General features: G+C 42.9%; 1 protein-coding gene across 1 annotated transcript; it reads left to right on the forward strand.

The window, feature by feature from the left end:
- On the forward strand, nt 1-19,638 carry cfap94 (cilia and flagella associated protein 94). Its single transcript, XM_017715401.2, has 16 exons — nt 1-54; nt 1,679-1,687; nt 1,866-1,953; nt 2,109-2,200; nt 4,067-4,171; nt 4,526-4,663; nt 8,062-8,196; nt 8,344-8,447; nt 10,385-10,670; nt 12,194-12,320; nt 12,585-12,748; nt 12,838-13,018; nt 14,010-14,224; nt 15,805-15,963; nt 16,079-16,192; nt 19,003-19,638. The coding sequence occupies exons 1-16, from the start codon at nt 52-54 to the stop codon at nt 19,276-19,278; spliced, it is 2,196 nt and encodes a 731-aa protein (XP_017570890.1). The 5' UTR covers nt 1-51; the 3' UTR covers nt 19,279-19,638.
- Nucleotides 19,639-19,962: the final 324 nt, after the last annotated feature.

Consider the following 19,962-nt stretch of genomic DNA (forward strand, 5'->3'; position numbering starts at 1 on the left):
TGTCGTTCCTATAGCAACTAGACGCCAAACACCGTCTCTGAAGCGGTGGAAATGGTAAGTAGGCTTAAATGTTCGCTGTTAAGGTAAATGTTGAGTTAGGAAGACCGGAGAACACTGATAATGTTCTCCATAGAACGTAGAACCTGCTGTAGAGAACCCGCAGAGTGAAATAAGAGCTTTCTCTTAAAAATCCGCCTCCATCGTCTCTTCAGGCCAGCTAACGGGACATGTTATCAACAGGGTTAAGTAAAGGGAATGGTTCTCTTTAGAACCATAAGTTCTACAGGGAACCATTTCATGCTTAAATGATTCTGTGCCCAGTGAGATGGTTCTTCAGACTGGTGGAGAACGTGTTGTATATGGTTCTATATGGAACCTTTTTGAAAATGGTTCTATGTAGCACCAAAAAATGGGTGGGGTTCTCCTTTAACAGCAGGGATTGCTTTAGCACCATCCAGTTACATTTCAGTGGTGGATGAAGTTCACAAACCATGTACTGGAGTTAAAGCAGAGACACCAGGTAAAATATTCCTCCAGTAAAAGTAGAAGTTCCTCCCTTTAGACCTCCACTTGAGTAAAAGTACTAAAGTATTCACCTTCAAATGTACTTAAGTATAAAGTAAAAGTACTAAAAGAGTAATTCTGGCTCTGATGTCCTGTTATCATTTTTATAACCAGACTGGCTTCATGAACTCATTTCAGGTGAAAGTCCTCCAGCGTCTCTCTTGGTAAACCAGTCTTTTAATAGAACGGCATTAATTAGTGACGCTGACGTCTATTAAAATGATCAGAAGCACAAAACACTGAAGGTAAACAGTTTCCATCAGGGAGAACCGAGTGGCTGTGAAATCACTTTTTACACACAAGCAAAGTTTCAGTTTCAGATTTATTTACAACTTAGTTCCAAGTTTAAGTTGAATAAAAACTGGCTTTAAACTCAGGATCACAGATGAGCTCCTTTACTATGTTGATCTGTCGGCCTCTGTTCATAAACATAAACCAGCCCAAACTCATTTACTATAAAATGAACTGGTGTTTGTAGAAATTCAGAAAAAAGCCGCGTCAGTCTCGACTGCATATGTGGACATATTTCTATATTGAGCTCTATTTACACAAAGTTAGGTTAGTTCATCATTTATGTTGAACAGACTCTCCCAAAGTTTTACGCTGCTGCGCTGACGTTGAACCGCGTGCTGCACTGGGTCGGTATGACCAACAGGTCAAAACCAGCTCTAAACAAAGTGACCGCTGGGCCCTGATTGGTGCTCTGGCTTTGCGCTTCTTTCGTTTTGACATGTTACGTTTTTATACACACAGAAACCAAAAGGAACGACAGATTTCTCAAAATGTAGGAGGAAAAAGTCGGATATTAGACTCTGAAATGTAGTGGAGTGAAAGGAAAACGTCGCCCAGAACGGAGAAACTTCAGTACAGATACACCAAAAATACTAAAGTACAGAAACCAATTACATTTACTCAGTTACTCAGTTACTCAGTTACTGTCCACCACTGCTAAATTTATAGGTCAGCTTGGCAAAGTCTTGCTGATGAATGTGCTTCTTATATTCAGTCCTGCTTTTTCTTTTTCTCCTCTGTCCTTAAGACAGAAAGCAAAGTGACTAACTTTCCTGCTCTGATCTTCTTTCCTTTCCATCTCTCCCACAATTCGCCTCCAAAGGATGCAAAGGTATGAGGGCAGGGCAAGTTGGGCAGGTGTAGTTAGAGTTAAGAAGTTCAGAGTTTCTGAGGTGCTGTTCACATATTGCTGACGTTCCTTATGAACAATCACTGAACGTGTACGAAACCTTTTGGCCTGTATCTTAACGCCACCTCTCGCATGATTACTCCTGTTAACACGAATCAAGTCTGCCAAGAAGAAAGGAGGCAGAGTCAGTAAGGCTGAGAAGGAGAGGCTGCAGAAAGAGGAAGAGGAGCGGAGACTTAAGGAGGAAGGTAGGACTTTTATTCCCACGTCTAGAACCAGTCTTATTTGTGTTCTAGGTTCAGATATGCAGGCACGCAAGTGTACGACATCAAATGTTGTGATTTAAAGAGTTACGTTTCGCCTTCGGGACGTAATATCAGCCGTTCTTCTGTCTCCATGGCAGAAGAAGCTCGTCTCATCGCTGAGCGAGAAGAGCAGGAGAGGTTGGAGAGGGAACGAAGAGAAGAAGAGGAACGACAGAGGCTTGAGTTAAAGGTCAGGTCATTTCTTAAGGGTTTCTTCGTCATAGACGGTTGGGCTGAACAATTTGTGGAAAATATCTCATTGCGATTTTTTAAAGCGTTACAGTGGAGCGGTGGGTGGCGCTGTCGCCTCACAGCGAGGAGGGCCTTGGTTCGATTCTCCGGCCGGGCGACCGGCCTCCTCTCTGTGTGGAGTTTGCATGTTCTCCCTGTGTCTGGGTGGGTTTCCCCCCACAGTCCAAAGACATGCAGTCAGGTCAATTGTTACGTTGCCCCTAGGTGTGAGTGATTGTGTGTGTCTGTCTATCTGCCCTGCAATGGGCTGGTGACCTGTCCAGGGTGTATCCTGCCTTCTGCCCAATGACCACTGGGATAGGCTCTAGCACCCCCCCCCCCCCCGGCCAAGAAGACCAGAATATTTTCTGGCTTGAGGCTAGACCGCTGAATGTGCGAGTGTGCGAGGCTGCCAGTAAGTTGTGGTTGTGATGTCACAACCCATGTATCCTTGGTTGGATCTAACTCAGAGGTCGCAACCCAAATGTTAAGAATAGCCATTTTGCCATTTCAACAAAAATCAAAGCAACTTGGGAGCCTCAATATTTCATGTTCACTTTACCATCTTGTCTGTAAATGTGTCTCTGTATGCGCTGATGTCCTAGTCCAGGCAAAAAAATACAAAATAAACAAAAACTCAGACTCACTTTGCTCTGCGTTAAGCTGTAGCTCAGATGTAGACACTTTTCTCGCATCTCCAGCAGGAAACTTTTCCTCAGAAGTAGAATCATTTCTAGTAAAATCTCTCTCAACGTTTGACTTTTTCCGAGACTGAAGTCACTTCTCATTCGCCAGCTTCTTGTTCAAGTTTTCCAGTTCGTGGTCTGGAGGTTAGGGAACCAGCCCTGTGACCGGAAGGTTGCCGGTTCGATCCCCTTGGTTGACGGTCCATGACTGAAGTGCCCTTGAGCAAAGCACCTAACCCCCAACTGCTCCCCGGGTGCCATGAATAGGGCTGCCCACTGCTCCGGGCGAGTGTGCTCACTGCCCCCTAGTGTGTGTGTTCACTAGTGTGCATGTATGTGGGTGTTTCACTGCACGGATGGGGTAAGTCCACAGCGACAAATGGTTGTAAATTCTATTCTAAATTCTAAATGTTACCTGAGGTGCCAGAATGTAACTGCTGCGTCGTTTAAGGTGGAACGGGAACATTTGAATGAGAAGCTGGCAAACAAGAAGCGACTTCAGTTTTGCAAAGTTTTGACAGTTTATCGTTGCAGATTAAACGTATCAGGAAACCAGCTGGAGTGATTATAAACACTAATCAGTCCATTCGTCTCTAAATTATCAATGTTCGTCTTAAATCTCTCTCTTTGCCATTTCGTAGCTGCTAGTTAGGTCAGACTGTTGTCTGTGTTGCTATGGTGACCAGCCGTCTGGGCTGATCTTCAGGGTTAAAGGCTGAATCAGCAGTTCTACATTAACTCCAGCGTTTAAGGCCATTTACTGTTAAACTGTGTTGAAGGATCAGCAGAGCTTTATTTTACTGTAGAGGAGGATTATTTTATTATTACCTACTGATCTGATTCAGCTGTGGAGCCACGACAGGGCAGTAAAAGAATCACATTTGCTGATCCCTGGTCTAACTCATCTTCAGGCAGTTCACAAGCTCTGTGTTAATAGGTTAAATTTTCCTGCTTGAAACGTGAGACGTTTTGGATCATGTAGGCTATAATTCAATAATTGCAGGTCTTGTGGTTTGAAAACTGCAGTGTTAAAATTTGATCTAAAAATGATTCTTTCAGCCTTACTAGACAACTTTGAATGTGTAAAAGTTGTGAACAGATTGTCTGGATAATTGCCGGCTGTCCTGCACATGTAACAGGACAGAGAGCGCAGAGAGGATGAGCTGAATGAACTGCGTTTCATCCTGGAGGAGAACCAGAATGCAGTTAACACATGGGAGGCCACATGCAAGGAGAAAGCCAAGGTTAGTAGTAGTTTGTAGTAGTTTTATTACTAGTACTTCACAGTCAAAGGCTGAATTCACACATGAACGTACCAGTTTAAAAGGATCAATAAACAAACCGACATTTACTTTTTACATGTGACGTCTGGTTAAGACACTCTTATCCAGAGCGACTTACCATTTGGTCATTTTTTACATGGGCGGGTGAAGGCAGTGTTAGGAGTCTTGCCCAAAGACTCTTATTGGTATAGTATGGGGATTGAACCCCAGTCTCCAGCATAGAAGACAGTGATGTGACCCACTACACTACACCAACCACGAGATAAGTAGCTTTAGCCTTATAAGGTTGATAAATACCAGCTCTTCTCTCCACAGTGGGATCGCTACATGCTTTGCGATGGTAGTCCAAATCCTGCTGTGCAACCAGAGATCAATACCTTCATCAGTCTGTGGAAGGAGAACCCAGAGGTCCAAATCCAGCCACTCTTACAACAGTGTGCCTTGGCTTTGCGGGTGAGTTCTCCAGTGGTTTACCCATTTAAATACTTCACTCAAAACTTCTAATGTGGAATGAAAGCTAGTGGGGACCTCATAACACTCACTTAGTGCATAATATTTATTGATCCTCACCATTTATACATCATTATACAAAAGTTAGTTCCAGCCATGCAAGCTGATTGGTTGAGAAGTGTTCTACCTGTGGTGTTATTTCGCCATAACATCACAAGTTTTTTACAAACACTGTATCACTCCGCTGAGACATCGTTGCTAAGCAACGACTTTGACAGCTGTAGGAGACGCTTGAGCCATTTGAACGTTTTTACTTCTTACTTTGCCACAAACAGAAAACTGACACCTTTAAGACCACATCTGACCGACAGCCGATTTGGTCCGACTCTGAAGATGAGACGACACTAAATTCCCAAACTGTCGTCACCACTGAGCAGCTTTTCAGTCGGCAGCTGTGACAGAAGAACAGCTGAACAACCTGGAATCAGCCAGAAATGAACCCAACACCATTCGCCAAACTAAATGGGCTGTAAGAAGCTTTACAGACCGGCTGGAAAAAAACAACATTAATACTGATCTGGACAAACTGACCAAACTGAGCTGAACCTGATATTGGGTCAGTTTTATAACTCAGTCTGATTTGGTCCGACTCTGAAGATCAGACACATCTGGCGATTGGTGTTGGGTTCATTTCTGGCTGAGTCCAGGTTGTTCAGCTGTTCTTCTGTCGACAGAAAAGCTGCTCAGTGGTGACGACAGTTTGGGAATGTAGTGTAAGGAGCTGGAGAACGAACTGTCGGCTGAGCAGCTCGTTACTCTGATGTAGCAACAAGCTGCTCGTTAAGGAGCTATAATTAGGAGGAAGGAACTAAACATTAAAACATATTAAACGCCGCGTTCACGGCCAGTTTATTCATTTCTTACTGTATTTATTTAACTGTTGTATTAAAGCAGTAGAGACACTCGAGGAGGGAGTTATCACCAATGTGATGATCTACGGCGACCAAACCACAGCCGTGATGATATTTTGCGATAACACACTTCCTCTCACGTTCTACTGCTTAAATAGCAACATAAGCATATAGATGAGGTAATCTTTTAATCGAGCTATCTGTAGTTCTGTGAATAGGCTATAGCGTGCAGATGTGGGCCACTTCTGGCGAAGACATGGTACTGCTGGCCCTTGGTCAGTCCTGGCAAACTGCGGGTGAGCCAAAAGTGGCCCACATTAAAAATGTTCATACGGCCTCCACATGCTGCAACAGATCTGGGCCACTTCAGGCAAAGAACGGTGGTACTGACATTTAAGACATGTAGGATTATACTGGAAACGTAGGCTTAGACACAGAAGTACCAGAGTGGGGCAATCGGTCAAGCATTTGCCAATCCCAGCAATGCCACAGCCATCTGCAGCTGGTTATCAAAGAGTGGGATGCACATGCCAGCCTTCTCTTCTTAAGCCTAGCAGTATGTATGACGGTGAAGGTCCCACCCAATAGAGAAGCTGTTGTAGCGGTTTGTTTTTATACTAATGGTTTTGAGTGGTGGGTCGGTTCTGGCAGTGGTGGTTTAAAGGTGGCTGAGATGCGGCTCTTTAACGGCAGTAAACAAGCTGGGTTCTGGCAACTGCATGTGGTCCTCCCCTGTGCCATCATTCCATATGGTATGTGGGCTGTAAGCAAATGCCAGATATGGTCCATGTTTGGGCCATACTAAATTTGCCATCTGGCTATTGATGCTGTAATCTGAGATCTAATCAACCTTCCACGTAACATAACATAACCGCAAAGAGAAACAATAAAAAAATCTTTATATCACAAATAAACAAGGACATTCAGTGTCACTGATGTAAAGCACCACTCTTATGCAGCACCAAAAGCTACTTGAGTGCTAATGGTGCCCCCTTGTGTAGAAACTTCATCCTGATAAACATGAGGGGGTGAGTTAGATAGATAGATAAGCCAGTTGGGGTGCTTTTTGATATAAAAAATTGATATTTTTATTGCATGCTGCAACAAATGTGGGCGATAGTCCTGCCTGTTATCACCTCTTACCTTCTTGTTGTTGCTACATCCAACAAACTTTAGCTCAGGCAATGTCGTAACACTCTGAAACAGACTAAAAAGTTGTAAGTATGAAGGAAATTTTAGAAGCACACAGAAAAGAACATTTAAAACATTTAATAAATAAGCTGGCTCAATAAGATGTTCAGTGCAGACATGCTTGAGAATTGACAAAATAAAAGCCAATTTAAAGCCCAAAATAAGGATTCTGGAAACCATGTTTACATTAATCCAGGGAAAGAGTTTTTTCGCTTGATGTTAAAGTGGCGGGTTATCATGTTTAACAAGGAGGAGGTTTTAGCGATGGAAGCTGCATCTTCAGATGAGCTGATGCTAAAGCCAACACTGGCGTAATGTTATCTGCTGAGTATGAACATCTTTTACATGAGGTTGTGTAATTTATCAAGCTGTCAGCAGCTAAATTGAGAAAAGCTAATTGGCTAGCTAACTGGTCTTAACATTGCTCTGTATCATTAGCGTAGATGATCATTAGTCGAGACACCCAAGGTAAAATATTCCTCCAGTAAAAGTAGAAGTTCCTCCCTTTAGACCTCCACTTGAGTAAAAGTACTAAAGTATTTACCTTCAAATGTACTTAAGTATAAAGTAAAAGTACTAAAAGAGGAATTCTGGCTCTGATGTCCTGTTATCATTTTTATAACCAGACTGGCTTCATGAACTCATTTCAGGTGAAAGTCCTCCAGCGTCTCTCTTGGTAAACCAGTCTTTTAATAGAACGTCATTAATTAGTGACGCTGACGTCTATTAAAATGATCAGAAGCACAAAACACTGAAGGTAAACAGTTTAATTAAGCTAACAACATAACATAACCCCAGAGAGAAACAATAGGGAATCTTTATATCACAAATAAACAAGGACATTCAGTGTCATTAGCTACTTGAGTGCTAATGGAGACCCCTGGTGGAGAACCTTCAGCCTGATAAACATGAGTGAGTGAGTGAATTAACTACATTGATTGATTGATTTATTGATTTATTTATTGATTGATTGAAGCCAGGTCCATGAGGTCCTTTGCATTTAAAATGATTAACTTCAGGAATGGAATAAAAACAGCTCTATCTTCCAGATCATCGGGATATATTGAGTCAGGCATTATACATTCCTCAGTTACACATTCTCACTGCAGGTTTGTTCTGAGGAGTTTGTCTTTTTACAACCGCTTAGAGACGGTTGTAATAGTTCTGGAGATATGTCAATCACAATTTTACATCCTGTCAATTATCTGTCATGTTTTTTTGGATAGAAGCAAAGCCTGTATTCTGCAGACAGGAGGTCAACTTTTCATTTGATCGATGAGCTTGATTCTGCGTGTTTAGTTGACAGATGAACTGGACCTTCTTCTGAGGGAGGAGCCTGAACCCTCTGTGGCTCAGGTGTATCAGGACACACTTCTCTCACTCCAGAGTCTCATCCATGCCAAACACCTGCAGGCCACTGAGGAGATACTGAAGGTAAAAATGCTGAATGATCACAGATTGTTTGGGCCTATCATTACTTTGTAACGTGAACAACAATAACAGACTGTAAATCAACCGCACAGTGTGACAGCTGGTCTATGAATTGATGCCTGCGAGCTTTGCTTGGTCCTGTTTTTACAGTGGGCTAAGGCTTGTTCGGACATTGAGACGGGTAACATGCAGACAGTAGTGCAAGATGACAATATCACCCTGTGTCTGTGGGCAAACCTCAACAAAAACCCAAGGTTGGTGGGTCTTCAGTTTTAATTTATATCAGTCAAGATTTTATCTCTTTTCTCTTCCCCTTTTGTTTGCAAAGAAGTAAAGGAAAGCAGTTTTAATCTATCTGTGCATCTTAGAAAACGACGGAAATCTTTGGTAATTGTTGTAGTATTTCATTTTAATGCTTAATACTCGTTTCATAAATCTCTTGGCTGGCACATCTATGTCATCTGTTTGATTTAACTCTGCTTAACCCCCTGAGGTCCACGAACTCATGCGCACGTCAAATCCGATATTTTTATATCTGTGTCTGTATCTTTGTGATGATTCAGCACAGAAATCCGGTTCAAATCTGTAGAGCCGTCCTTTCCATTCCATCTCATCACAAGATCATACGACACTCACACCTGGAGTTATAAGCCTATGAAGAGGGACATGTCATCTGCCCTTCTTTTTTCATCGTCTGGAGCTGGTGAAACAATTCGTGCGTCCATCTACATTCTGTGTGAAACTGACCAATGGACACTCAGGAAATCACTAAGGACTGACCGTCATGCCGGAAACCCTTCATTCTTCATTCAGTCCACATCGGAGACTCGTGTGAAATGAGCAGAGAGTTTACAGCTGCTGAAGCTGCTGCGGCGGGTTTGGAAAGCAGTGATGAAGATAACGCAGCATTTAGATATGAAACATATGAGGGTCGTGTTCTATGAAGAGCCTTTAAAGGAGAGTTTATGGAGATGCACTGTGTGAGTTTTGAGGGTTTGGAGACCTCTCTGGTGGAATTGTGTAACTTCATGCAATATAAGATGCAAGAGACCAACACTGATATTAAAGAGCTACAAATTCTGATAAATAATGTTGATCTTATTGCGTAACATGATCAAAATGTAACAGACTCCAGCGGTTTTATTTAAAGCTACACTATGCATGTTTGGGAGATTTGGAAATTTCTCTGGTGGAAATGTGTAACTGCACACAATGCAACACGAGCCGTGTTTCAGCTCCTTTTCATCCACCCGAGTGGATGAATCTGATGATTGAAGGAGAATTCAAAGGGAACTCGATCTAATCTTGGTGAAGAACTTGTCTTCTGAGTGTTGTATTAAAGCAGTAGAACACTCGAGGAGTGTGTTATCACTAATGTGATGATCTACGGCGACCAAACCACAGCCGTGATGTTATTTCACGATAACACACTTCCTCTCGCGTTCTACTGCTTAAATAGCAACATAAGCATAAATATGAGATTCTGATCCATGTGAGTGAATTATCTACTACTGACATCAGTATTATGTTCATTTTAAGATCATTTGAGATCCACATATGACATCTTTTTTTTTGAGTCTGTGCTTGTGACATTAATATGCAAAGATGTACACCATGATGTGACAAACTCCCGACCCAACATCTCTGACTTGATTATGATTATTGATTATTGAAATGATTGTTTCAGGCTTTACAGGGTAACTCTCAGCAGCGCACATCACTATATTTTAGTCTGATTTTATTCAGACTTAGTTAAGATACTTCTTTGTTTTAGCAAAAAATCTTGCATAGTGCTGCTTTAAAATGATAAAGTAACAGATTACATAGCTTTCCCTGAGAACAGCTTAGTTCCCCCTTTTCACACTTTCTAATTTTGCTTATCAGGTAGCTAAACAATATCTAACTTCTACTCAGTTTCCTCACTAGCTGGGACTTCTTCTACCACACTGTCCACCCAGGTATTTTCTCCTCTTGAGCTCCTACTTACGGATGGCTGTGGCAACACCGGGGTTAAAACTCACAACCTTCAGTTGTCTTTGTGATTGATTGGACAGTTTGAGTTAACTTAAAATACGTTTGACTTAACTTAACTAAAAAAAATCTGAGTAGTTTTATTATAATTTTAAGTAAAGCTGACTTTTTACAGTCCAGTGTTGAGAAGCACTGTACCTTGTGTGCTTTTCTAATACAGGTTTAAAGGCTACCAGTTCAAGGAGGTGGGGTTGGGCTTTGAGCTGCCCAAGCAACTGGCCATGAGTGATATTGGTGTGAGGATCCTGCACACACACTATGACCACCTGTCCCACCTGAGCCAAAGGGCTCAAGCCCAGATGAGGAAGCCTGCTAGGGAGGAAGTGAATGAGGAGACCACCCTGGCAGAGACCCCCAAAGTACTGGAGGATGAAGAGGAAGAGGTCAGGGGGAGTGCAGGACAAGCAGAGGATGAGCTGCAGTCACTTAAATCTGAACGCAAGAAGGTGGGGTGTGTGGCCTGAATATAATGAATAATAATAAGGATGAGCAATATGTCAATGTAACATCATGATACATAATATATATCATAATATTTCGTTTTTTTAATTTGCAGAAAGTTGGCATTAGACAAACAGTAGTTTAGCATTAAAAAGGCTGTAACTTTTTTAAATGAAACGTTTTTAAAGCAAACAATTTCAGAAAGAATGGAATAATCAAACAGCTGACAAAAATAAGTGAGTAAAATCACAGTCATGCTGGTTTTTATATATACAGGCATAATTAGCCTAAATAAAGGAATTTGAAAATAATTTTAATAACTTAAAATAATAACATATTGTCGTATTGCCCATCTACACCCTATATTTAACCCTTGTGTGGTGTTGGGGTCTGTGGGACCCATTTTCAAGGTTTACCACATTCCAAAAGAATTGGGCCAGGTAACAAAAGGCTGATAAAGTTATGTAATGCTAAAAAATCCTGATGGTCAGTTGGCAACACATCGGTTGAGTTTTTCAGGGGTAAAGATGAGGAGGGGTTCACTCTGTGAAAGACTGTGTGGGCAAATAGTGCAACTATTCAAGAATAACGTTTCTCAACATAAAATAGCAAAGAACTTTGGCTTTTCATCATCTGTGGTACATAATATCATTACAAGATATTTAGAATCTGGAGAAATCTCTGTATGCAAGGCACAAGGCTGAAAAACAGTATTTGCTGGCAATGATTTCTGGGCCCTTGAACAGAGGAAACAGACATGATACTGTAGTGGAAATCACTGCATGGGCTCAGAAAGACTTCTGAAAACCACTGTCTGTGAACACAGTTTGTAACTGTAAGTTAAAACTCCAAAATGCAAAGAAGAAATCATATATAAACAGGATCCTGAAATGCTGCCACCTTCTCTGGGCCAGAGCTTATTTAGGTTGGACTGAGGGGAAGTGGAAAAGTGTCCTGTGGTCCAGTGAATCAACATTTGAAATTCTTTTTGGAAGTCATGGACACAGGATGCTCCGGGCTAGGGAGGCATTAGATGGTTTAGGGGGGCATTAGTGCACATGGCATGGGTGATGTGCTCATCTGTGAAGGCACCATTAACGCTGAACAACATATACATGTTTTGGCAACATGTGCTGCCGTCCAGATGACGTCTTTTTCAGAACTACACTACAGCAGTGTCTCCTCAGTTCCCAAGCACTTACAGAGTGCTAAAAGAAGAGGAGATGAAACACAGCGGTAAACAGGCCCCCGTCCCAACTTTTTTGGAACATGATGTTGGCATCAAATTCAAAATGGGCATAAATAAAAAAAAAAAAATCTAATTTCTCAGTTTCAATCTTTGATTTGTTGTCTTTGTAGTATTTTCCTTGAAAATATGGTTTACTTGATTTGCATATCCTTGCTTTTTATTTACTTTCTGCACAGCATCCCAACTTTTTTGGAAATGGGGTTGTACGTTTTTGACATGTAATCAGTAAAACATTATTACCAGTAACCCTACCAACCTTTTTGTGTCTGTGTATCTCAGAGTGCTGTCAGCGTGCACTCTGCTAAGGAGGAGAGGAAGAGCTCTTCACTCAAAGAAAGGCAGGAGGGAGAAGGAGGTCAGACTGAGACTGGGATGGAAGGAGTCGCCTCATCTGGAGAAGGAGCAGGTTGGAATCCACAGAATACATTAGTGAGATTAGGAAAACGTTGACATTGGTGAGCCTCCTCTGGTAAAGAGCAAGAGTTTCCTTTCATTAGATATCTAAGACTTCATTTCATAAGCTTAAAAACACACGCGTTTCGACTGAGAGTGAATGTCACCCTTGTGAGGTTACAGAGCTGCAGGCGTTCAGTGCTGAGTAGTATGTTTTTGATGGAAATGATCATGTTGTGGCTTTTGGATGCAACCTGAAGCCCTTAATACTCACCAGATGAGGCTGACTCCACCCCCGCTGTAGTAGAGCCGGTGATTGACAGCACCGAGGTCCATGTAGTGGATCTGCAGCAGTACACGCCCCTGGGTGGAGTCTTCTACTTTGACGTGTTTCGCTTACCACCACAGTCTCACACGGTCAGCGGCTGGGAGATGAGAGAGGTAAAGGTCAGACATCAGGAAGCCAGCTTCATGGGATGATTCAGGACATCTGGATGATAAATCTATGCATGTGTGCGTTTTCTTTACAGTTACTAGACACAGGTCTGCAGGTCTTCCCGTACCCCTCGGAGCACTCGCAGGTGCACAGCTCGGTCTCGGGGAAGCTGGATGAGAACTACACAGAGTTCCCTCCTGTAGGGGTCACTGTAGCTCTGCCTGATACTGTTGTCTTCCTGGAGGAGCCACAGGTGGTTTGTTGGGACCCTGTCGGTAACTACATCTAAGTCACATAGACCCCATTTACATCTGGTCATTCCATGTGACTTATATCTGGATTATTTCCTGCTAAGATTTTAAAGGGGGGTTATATAAATAAGTGGTTAAGATGTAAAGTCATTCAGACTGGTTTGGTGTGAAATGCTCCATTCTAAAAAACTGAGTGATAGGAACCAGACGTCGGGCGAATTTAATGCCTCTGAAAGCTACATCACTGAACGCTATTACACAAAACTGTTCTGAATATGTTGTGGCGTGGTGGGTAGCGCTGTCGCCTCACAGCGAGGAGGGCCTGGGTTCAATTCCCCGGCCGGGTGACCAGGGTCATCTCTGTGTGGAGTTTGCATGTTCTCCTCGTGTCTGCTTGGGTTTCTTCCGGCTTCCTCCCACAATCCAGAGACATACAGTTGAGCCAATTGGATGTGCTACGTTGCCCCTGTCTGCCCTGCGATGGACTGGCGACCTGTCCAGGGTATATCCTGCCTCCAGCGACCCTGAGGGAGAAGTGGCTTAGAAGATGGATGGATAGTTTTAACGCTATTTTAAACTAAAACCATTTTTTTACTATACTGATGGCAGAGAGGTTCATGCAGGGTTTTGTAACGCAAAACAGTCCTCATAGAAAACGTACTTTGAGAATTATTACAATTTTACTGTCATCAAAATTCCATATGAAAACTCAGAAGACTCATGTAGGTTCAATGGTAGTTTCGGATAGTAAATAAAATGGCTATATTTGTGTTGTAGTCATGGCGACCCCTGGTTCCTATCACCACCACTGTAAAGAAATTTCTCTAAAATTCTACATTTTTTTTTTTTTTACATTTTTAATATTTGGTGCTTAGAGGGCAGTTTTGCAAATGTTTGTCTTTTAAATATAGATAACATTTTAATAATTCTCTTTAAAGAAATAACAATAACTTAAACTCTATATCACATTTCCTTAATTCCTATCTCTCCTCCGTGCATTCTGGACTGGTTGTAGGCCAACACTGGCGGACAGACTGTATTACGGAGACGTCGTACAACGCTGAGGCTCGCAGCATCTCCTTTAAGATGGAATCCTTCTGCGCCTTCACTCTTCTGCAGGAGACGTACGCGAACATGCCCTTCCAGTCTTGGGAGCTGAGGCCGCTGGGCCAGGACTCTGCCCTGCTGACCATCACTACAGCTCTCGCTGAAGTCAGCATCACCGTCAAGGCAAGTCTCACTCAGACTGCAGGAGGAGCTTACTGTACTGTACATGGTAAAATGCTGTCTGCTGTGTTATTTTAGATTGACCGACAGCCAGAACACTGCAGCACTCATTCTAACTTTGAAAGTAATGGTAATTGGACACCACTCAAACCCTAACCTAGTAAATAAAAAATGTAAGTTATTACAGCTACTTCCACATTACTAACCCTGATTGCTCAGATCTGATCTCTCTGACTCGATGCTTCACACTGGTGTAGGTCAGTGACTCAAATCTGTCATTAATGTGATGAACCGGCCTGAAATGACCCTCATGAGCTCCTCCTACTCAGTAACGTCACGTGACTGAATCGCTGCATCATCAGCACAAACTAACGAGCAGAACGAGCTTCGCTGAAAAGATCATTAACTCTGATCAGCTCTCAGCTTCGTTATTAGAGCCAGACGGAGGACAAAAAGGTGAGATAAGCTGCTTTCCCACCGCTTACGGGCTTTAACGTCTGTTCGGCACTGTTGCCATGGTAACGCTGAATGATGGTGCACACGCAGTGGGAAAAAAAGCACATGAATTCCGATCTGAGCGTCACGTTAAGGTCACACGGCCACGAATCGGACACGTATCCGATCTAGGACCACATATGAAAGTGGCTCAGGTCGTATTTGAAAAGATCAGATTTGTGTCCACACAGTCCTGAAAACACCAGATCTGAGTCACATTAGAGCAAAAAATCGGATTTGTGTCACTTCAACCTGGTAATGTGAACGTAGTCCTATGCTTGCCACAGGAATTATAACACAAATGAGATCATCGTAACTGGTGCCTGCTGAGTTTTCTTAATTGTCAGCTTTTGTGTGTATTCATATCAGGGCTGCACAAAGTGGACATCATTTATTTAATTGATTGATTTATTTTTTGCTTTGTAAACAGAAATGTAACAAAAAAAAATAGAAAAGCTTAGTTCAATATTGTGCAAAATAAAAATAAGGAAATACTAATGTATTGGAATTGTAAGCACGTTTTCTGGACTGACCATGGACACAAAGTGTCTATTTGGCAGCGAATGCTGGCCCCTTGTGGAGACTTTGTAGCCTGTGAAATGCGAGTGAGTTCAATGAGGAGCATCAGTCTAAAAAAACAGTCAGGATTCCCTTAACAGTCTTGTCTGTTAGAGTTTCCAGTTAGCCTAAAAACACAAATAAATATGTATACATTTATTTTGAGTGTAGCCCTTCAAAAACATATATATATTTGCTTCTTTTAAAAGCTTATGATGATGCAGGTTTGTTGTGACAGTAGTCATTACTGCTTCATCCATTTTACGATACAGTCCACGCATTTTCCTCACAACACTAAGTGAGATTATTCAGCACTTTTTATGTAAGTTTTAGAGGCCACTCGTTTGGAATAGAGGAGCTCTCACACGGTGCATGTGTGTTCTTATGTGTGGACTGGCCATTTAGCTGTATGGTCAAGTCACTTGATAGTTCAAGCTCAGTGATTGCTGGGCTTCCAGTGCTGCATTCCTGTCAAGCTAATTGCATCAGCTTGAAACATTACAGCTTGTAACTGCTTTGTTCTATATCAGGGCAACCAGTGCATGCTTCATATGGACGGGGTACATGAACTGGCACACTTACTGGGCAAATGGATGAGCTTCTCTGCTCTACAGACGGCCATGAGGCGTGCTGGAGTCAACATATTTGTCAACGAGTACTCAGACAAGTATGTCATCGTCAATGCCAAGGTAATCACATTAATGTCCCTATTAAAGTCAGATACTCATTGCTGATGGTAATGACAGGCTTGGTAGGCTAGCTGTTAGCTGGTTCACATTGTCTAACTGCGTCCTCTCAATTTAGGATCCATTGATAGAGCATGCAGTATACGAGCAAATGGCCCTGGTGTCCTCAGCCTTTGCCTTCTCCTGGAGCAAGTGGAACGCGCAGTGTGGACAGGAGCATCTTGTTCTTCAGGTGCAGCTCACAGACAGGCATACGTTTCTTAAGGCTCCACAGAAAGAAATCAGCTCAGATTTCTAACTGACATTCATTTTAATGTCAGATAGTTAAATGGTTCAGAGTGGTTTGACGTAAAATAGTTAATTGTAAAGAAGCTTTATTTCAGTTGTATTTATTTATTTCGGATTTATTTACAGCGGGGGTGATAGGAACCAGGGGTCTCCATGACTACAAGACAAATATAGCTATTTTTTTCTCTGTCCAAAAGCACCACACGTCTTCACGTTTTTATACGTAATGTTGACGACGGTAAAACAGCAGAAAATTTCTGAAATAAATAAATAAATAATAGGCAGCCATACCCTATATGTCCGAAGCGTATGTTGACCCATGTGAGGTTGTCAGATATCCATTCCAAAACCATGGGCATTTATATGGACTTGCCCACCTTTGTGGCTATAACGGTCTCCACTCTACTGGTTAAGCTTTCCACAAGATTCGGGAGTGTGTTTGTGGAAATTTTGCCCATTCAGAGAAAATAGGGTGTGTGAGGTGAGACACTGATGTTGGACGAGAGAGCCTGGCTCCTCCAGTTCATCCTAAAGGTGTTCAGTGAGATTGAAGTTGGGGCTCTGTGCAGGCCACTGGAGTTCCTCCAAACAAAACTGGTCCTCGCTTTGTGCTCAGGGGTTCTGTCATGCTGGAACAGGAAAGGCTTTTCCTCAAACTGCTGCCACTAAGCTGGAAGCATATAACTGTCTAAAATGCCTTTGTGCTGCAGCATTGACATCACCCTTCACTGGAACTAAGGGGCCCAAACCCTGAGAAACAACCCCAGCACCATTATCCCTCCTCCACCAAACTTACCGTTTGATCTGTTGGCACTTCGGTAGGTTATGTTCTCCTACCATGCACCAAACCCAGATTCATCCATCAGCCTACCAGATAATAAAGTGTGATTCATCACTCCAGAGAACATGTTTCCAGCGGTGGTGTGCTTTACACTACTCCAGTTGACACGTGGTGCATGGCATTGTGTGTAGTGATCTTAGGCAGTGTGCAACGGTTCGGCCATGAAAACCCATTTCATGAAGCTCTTGACACCCACAGTTTTTGTGCTGATGTGGCTTCCAGAGGCAGATGGGAACTAGGGATAGCGAGGGATGCAACAGAGGATAGGTGATCTTTTTTCACACAGTATGCACTTCAGCACTCAGCAGCCCCGTTCTGTAAACTCGCATGGTCTCCCTCTTTGTGACTGAGCTCTTGTTGCTCACAGATGCTTTCATTTCACTCGTGGCATTCAATGACAGTGCCACATTTAAAGTCATTGAGCTCTTTATTATGACCCATTCTACTGCCAGTGTTTGTGTATGGAGACTGGAGGCATCATGGCTATTTCATGTAGTCACTTTCTGCAAATTGCCTTTGAGAGGCATTAACTCTTCCTCTTCAGACATCTGGTTCACTGGCTCAAACAAAATCCTCGGACCAGTCGTGGACATGAGGGTCAGATGTCCCCAGTGTCTACTGTCAACTTTTTGCTGCTAATGGCACTTCATTCCTATTTCCAATAATATCACTCAAAATATGAAAGAGAAACATGTAAACAGCTCATAACAATGGTTCATATTTTAAACAAAGCAGCAATACAGATAGACAGATACTTTATTGATCCTGAAGGAAATGTAGCAAATCAATTTATTGATCGCGGTAGCAGTTGGGAGAGCAGAGAATCCCAAATGACCCTGTCCCCCGCAACTTCCTCCAGCTCATTCCCAGGGACACCAAGCCGCTCCCAGGCCAACATAGAGATGTAATCCCTCCAGCGGGTCCTAGGACAACCCCGGGGTTTTATCCCGGTAGGCCGTGCCTGGTACACCCCCACCGGGAGGCAGCCGGGGGGCCTCCGAATCAGATGCCCGAACCACCTCAGCTGGCTCCTCTCAAGGAGGAGGAGTACCGGCTCTGCTCCGAGCTCCTCCCGGATGACCGAGCTCCTCACCCTATCAAGTAGAGCATAGCCCGCCACCCTGCGAAGAGGCTCCTTTCCGCCGCTTGTATCCGTGATCTCATTCTTTCGGTCATTCCCCACAGCTCATGACCACAGGTGAGGGACTGGATGTAGACCGACCGGTAAACAGAGAGCTTCGCCTTATGGCTCAGCTCCTCTTCATCACTACAGTCCGGTACAGTGACCGCATTACTGCTGCCGCCTGTCCCAGCCTGCAGCCGATCTCACCATCCCTCTTCCCATCACTCATGATCAAGAAGGGTAGACCAGACCCACCCGATTGAATGAAAACATGAAATTCATACAAAGTCGTGAAATTCTCTCAAATTGATTAGGCCAGTGGGCAGCATGACATCATCCAACCATCAAGACATCAAGGCAGTCACACAAATACATCATACAACCACCAGGAATCCCTGCTGTGCTCATCCTGTCCTGAATCCTAGCCCAGCCACTGATCTGTATGTGAATAATATGGGCTTATTTTGTGTAACTTTAATAAATATAACATCTAAAATATAGTTTTATAGTCCTTTTTTTCCCCTTAAACCTGCACTTTATATATTTTAGCCTTATGTTTACATTGTTTTGTATGTAGGAAGTGCCGTTGGACTGCTGCTCAATTCCGTTGTACACTGTGCAATGACAAACACATCTTCTCATCTTCTTCATCCTACGTATCAGTCGCTAGTTGGCACCTGTGGAGCTTTACCAGCTGAAGTCTCAGAACAGCGCCAGCTGTCAACAGTACGAACGGTTAGTAACTTCACTAAATTGTTGTGAACGTATTTGTGCCGTTGTCCCGTCACAGGTGTGTGAGCATCTAGAGGTGGGGCTTGTGCCAGAGAAGGCGTGGTCTCTATACCTGCTGGGAGCTCAGAGGACTCAGCATTTGAAAATGACAGAGAGGAGCAGCGAGTTCTCACCGGAGCTGGCCGAGGGAACCGAGTTCCACTCCACCTTCCTGCACATGCTCAGAGACAGCATGAGCCTTGAGGGGCGGGCCAGAGTCGGCCACTCCCATCACCTGTACATCCACACAGTGCAGAGACTGCTGTACGCCACCCGCGTGCTCACTTTCTCATGAGGAGGAGTATTTCACCCCACAATACTAACACTACATTACTAAATTTCAGCCAGCTATGCAAATTCAGCAGTTTTCTTTCCTGACTTTTACTCCTGGTTAACCAAATTAGTAGTTTTTATTGGCTTTTTTTTAATAGGGGGGGGAAACACCTGTGCTAAAGTTATGACCTTTCATATTCTGTTTTTCCAATATGTTAAATAAATAAAACCCGAATCGTGCACTAACAATTTGCACAAACATGCCATCTTTAAGCGTGTTCTCTGTAGAGGATGAGTTTTCACTTAGAAAAACAACAAAACATGCTGGCATATGACAGAAAAAGGTAATTATAAAGAACATCTGTTGAGCTACCCCATTTTTTTTAACCTCTCTCATTACTGAAATGTTGCAAGCACTGCCGAAATGCTGCATACAATCTAACGCTGTTGTCGAAAGAAAACCTTGCATCTCCAAAATGGTAACTGCAGGAGAAGGAATTTCTTTGAGTCCATTCGTCATGAAATTTACACACAATGTAAAGAACAACAGGCATTTTCACAAGACAAAAACTGAAAAAAAAACATTAAAAATGGGAGATAGTGTTTTCCTCCGACAGCAACGATAAATGAGCAAACAGATGTCTCACAGTAAACTTGGCCTTTATATGATTTCTTTCAGCTCTTCTGTAGAAACTGCTTAGCGAAA

This window comes from Pygocentrus nattereri, chromosome 1 (genome assembly GCF_015220715.1).
Source record: "Pygocentrus nattereri isolate fPygNat1 chromosome 1, fPygNat1.pri, whole genome shotgun sequence".
NCBI lineage: Eukaryota > Metazoa > Chordata > Actinopteri > Characiformes > Serrasalmidae > Pygocentrus > Pygocentrus nattereri.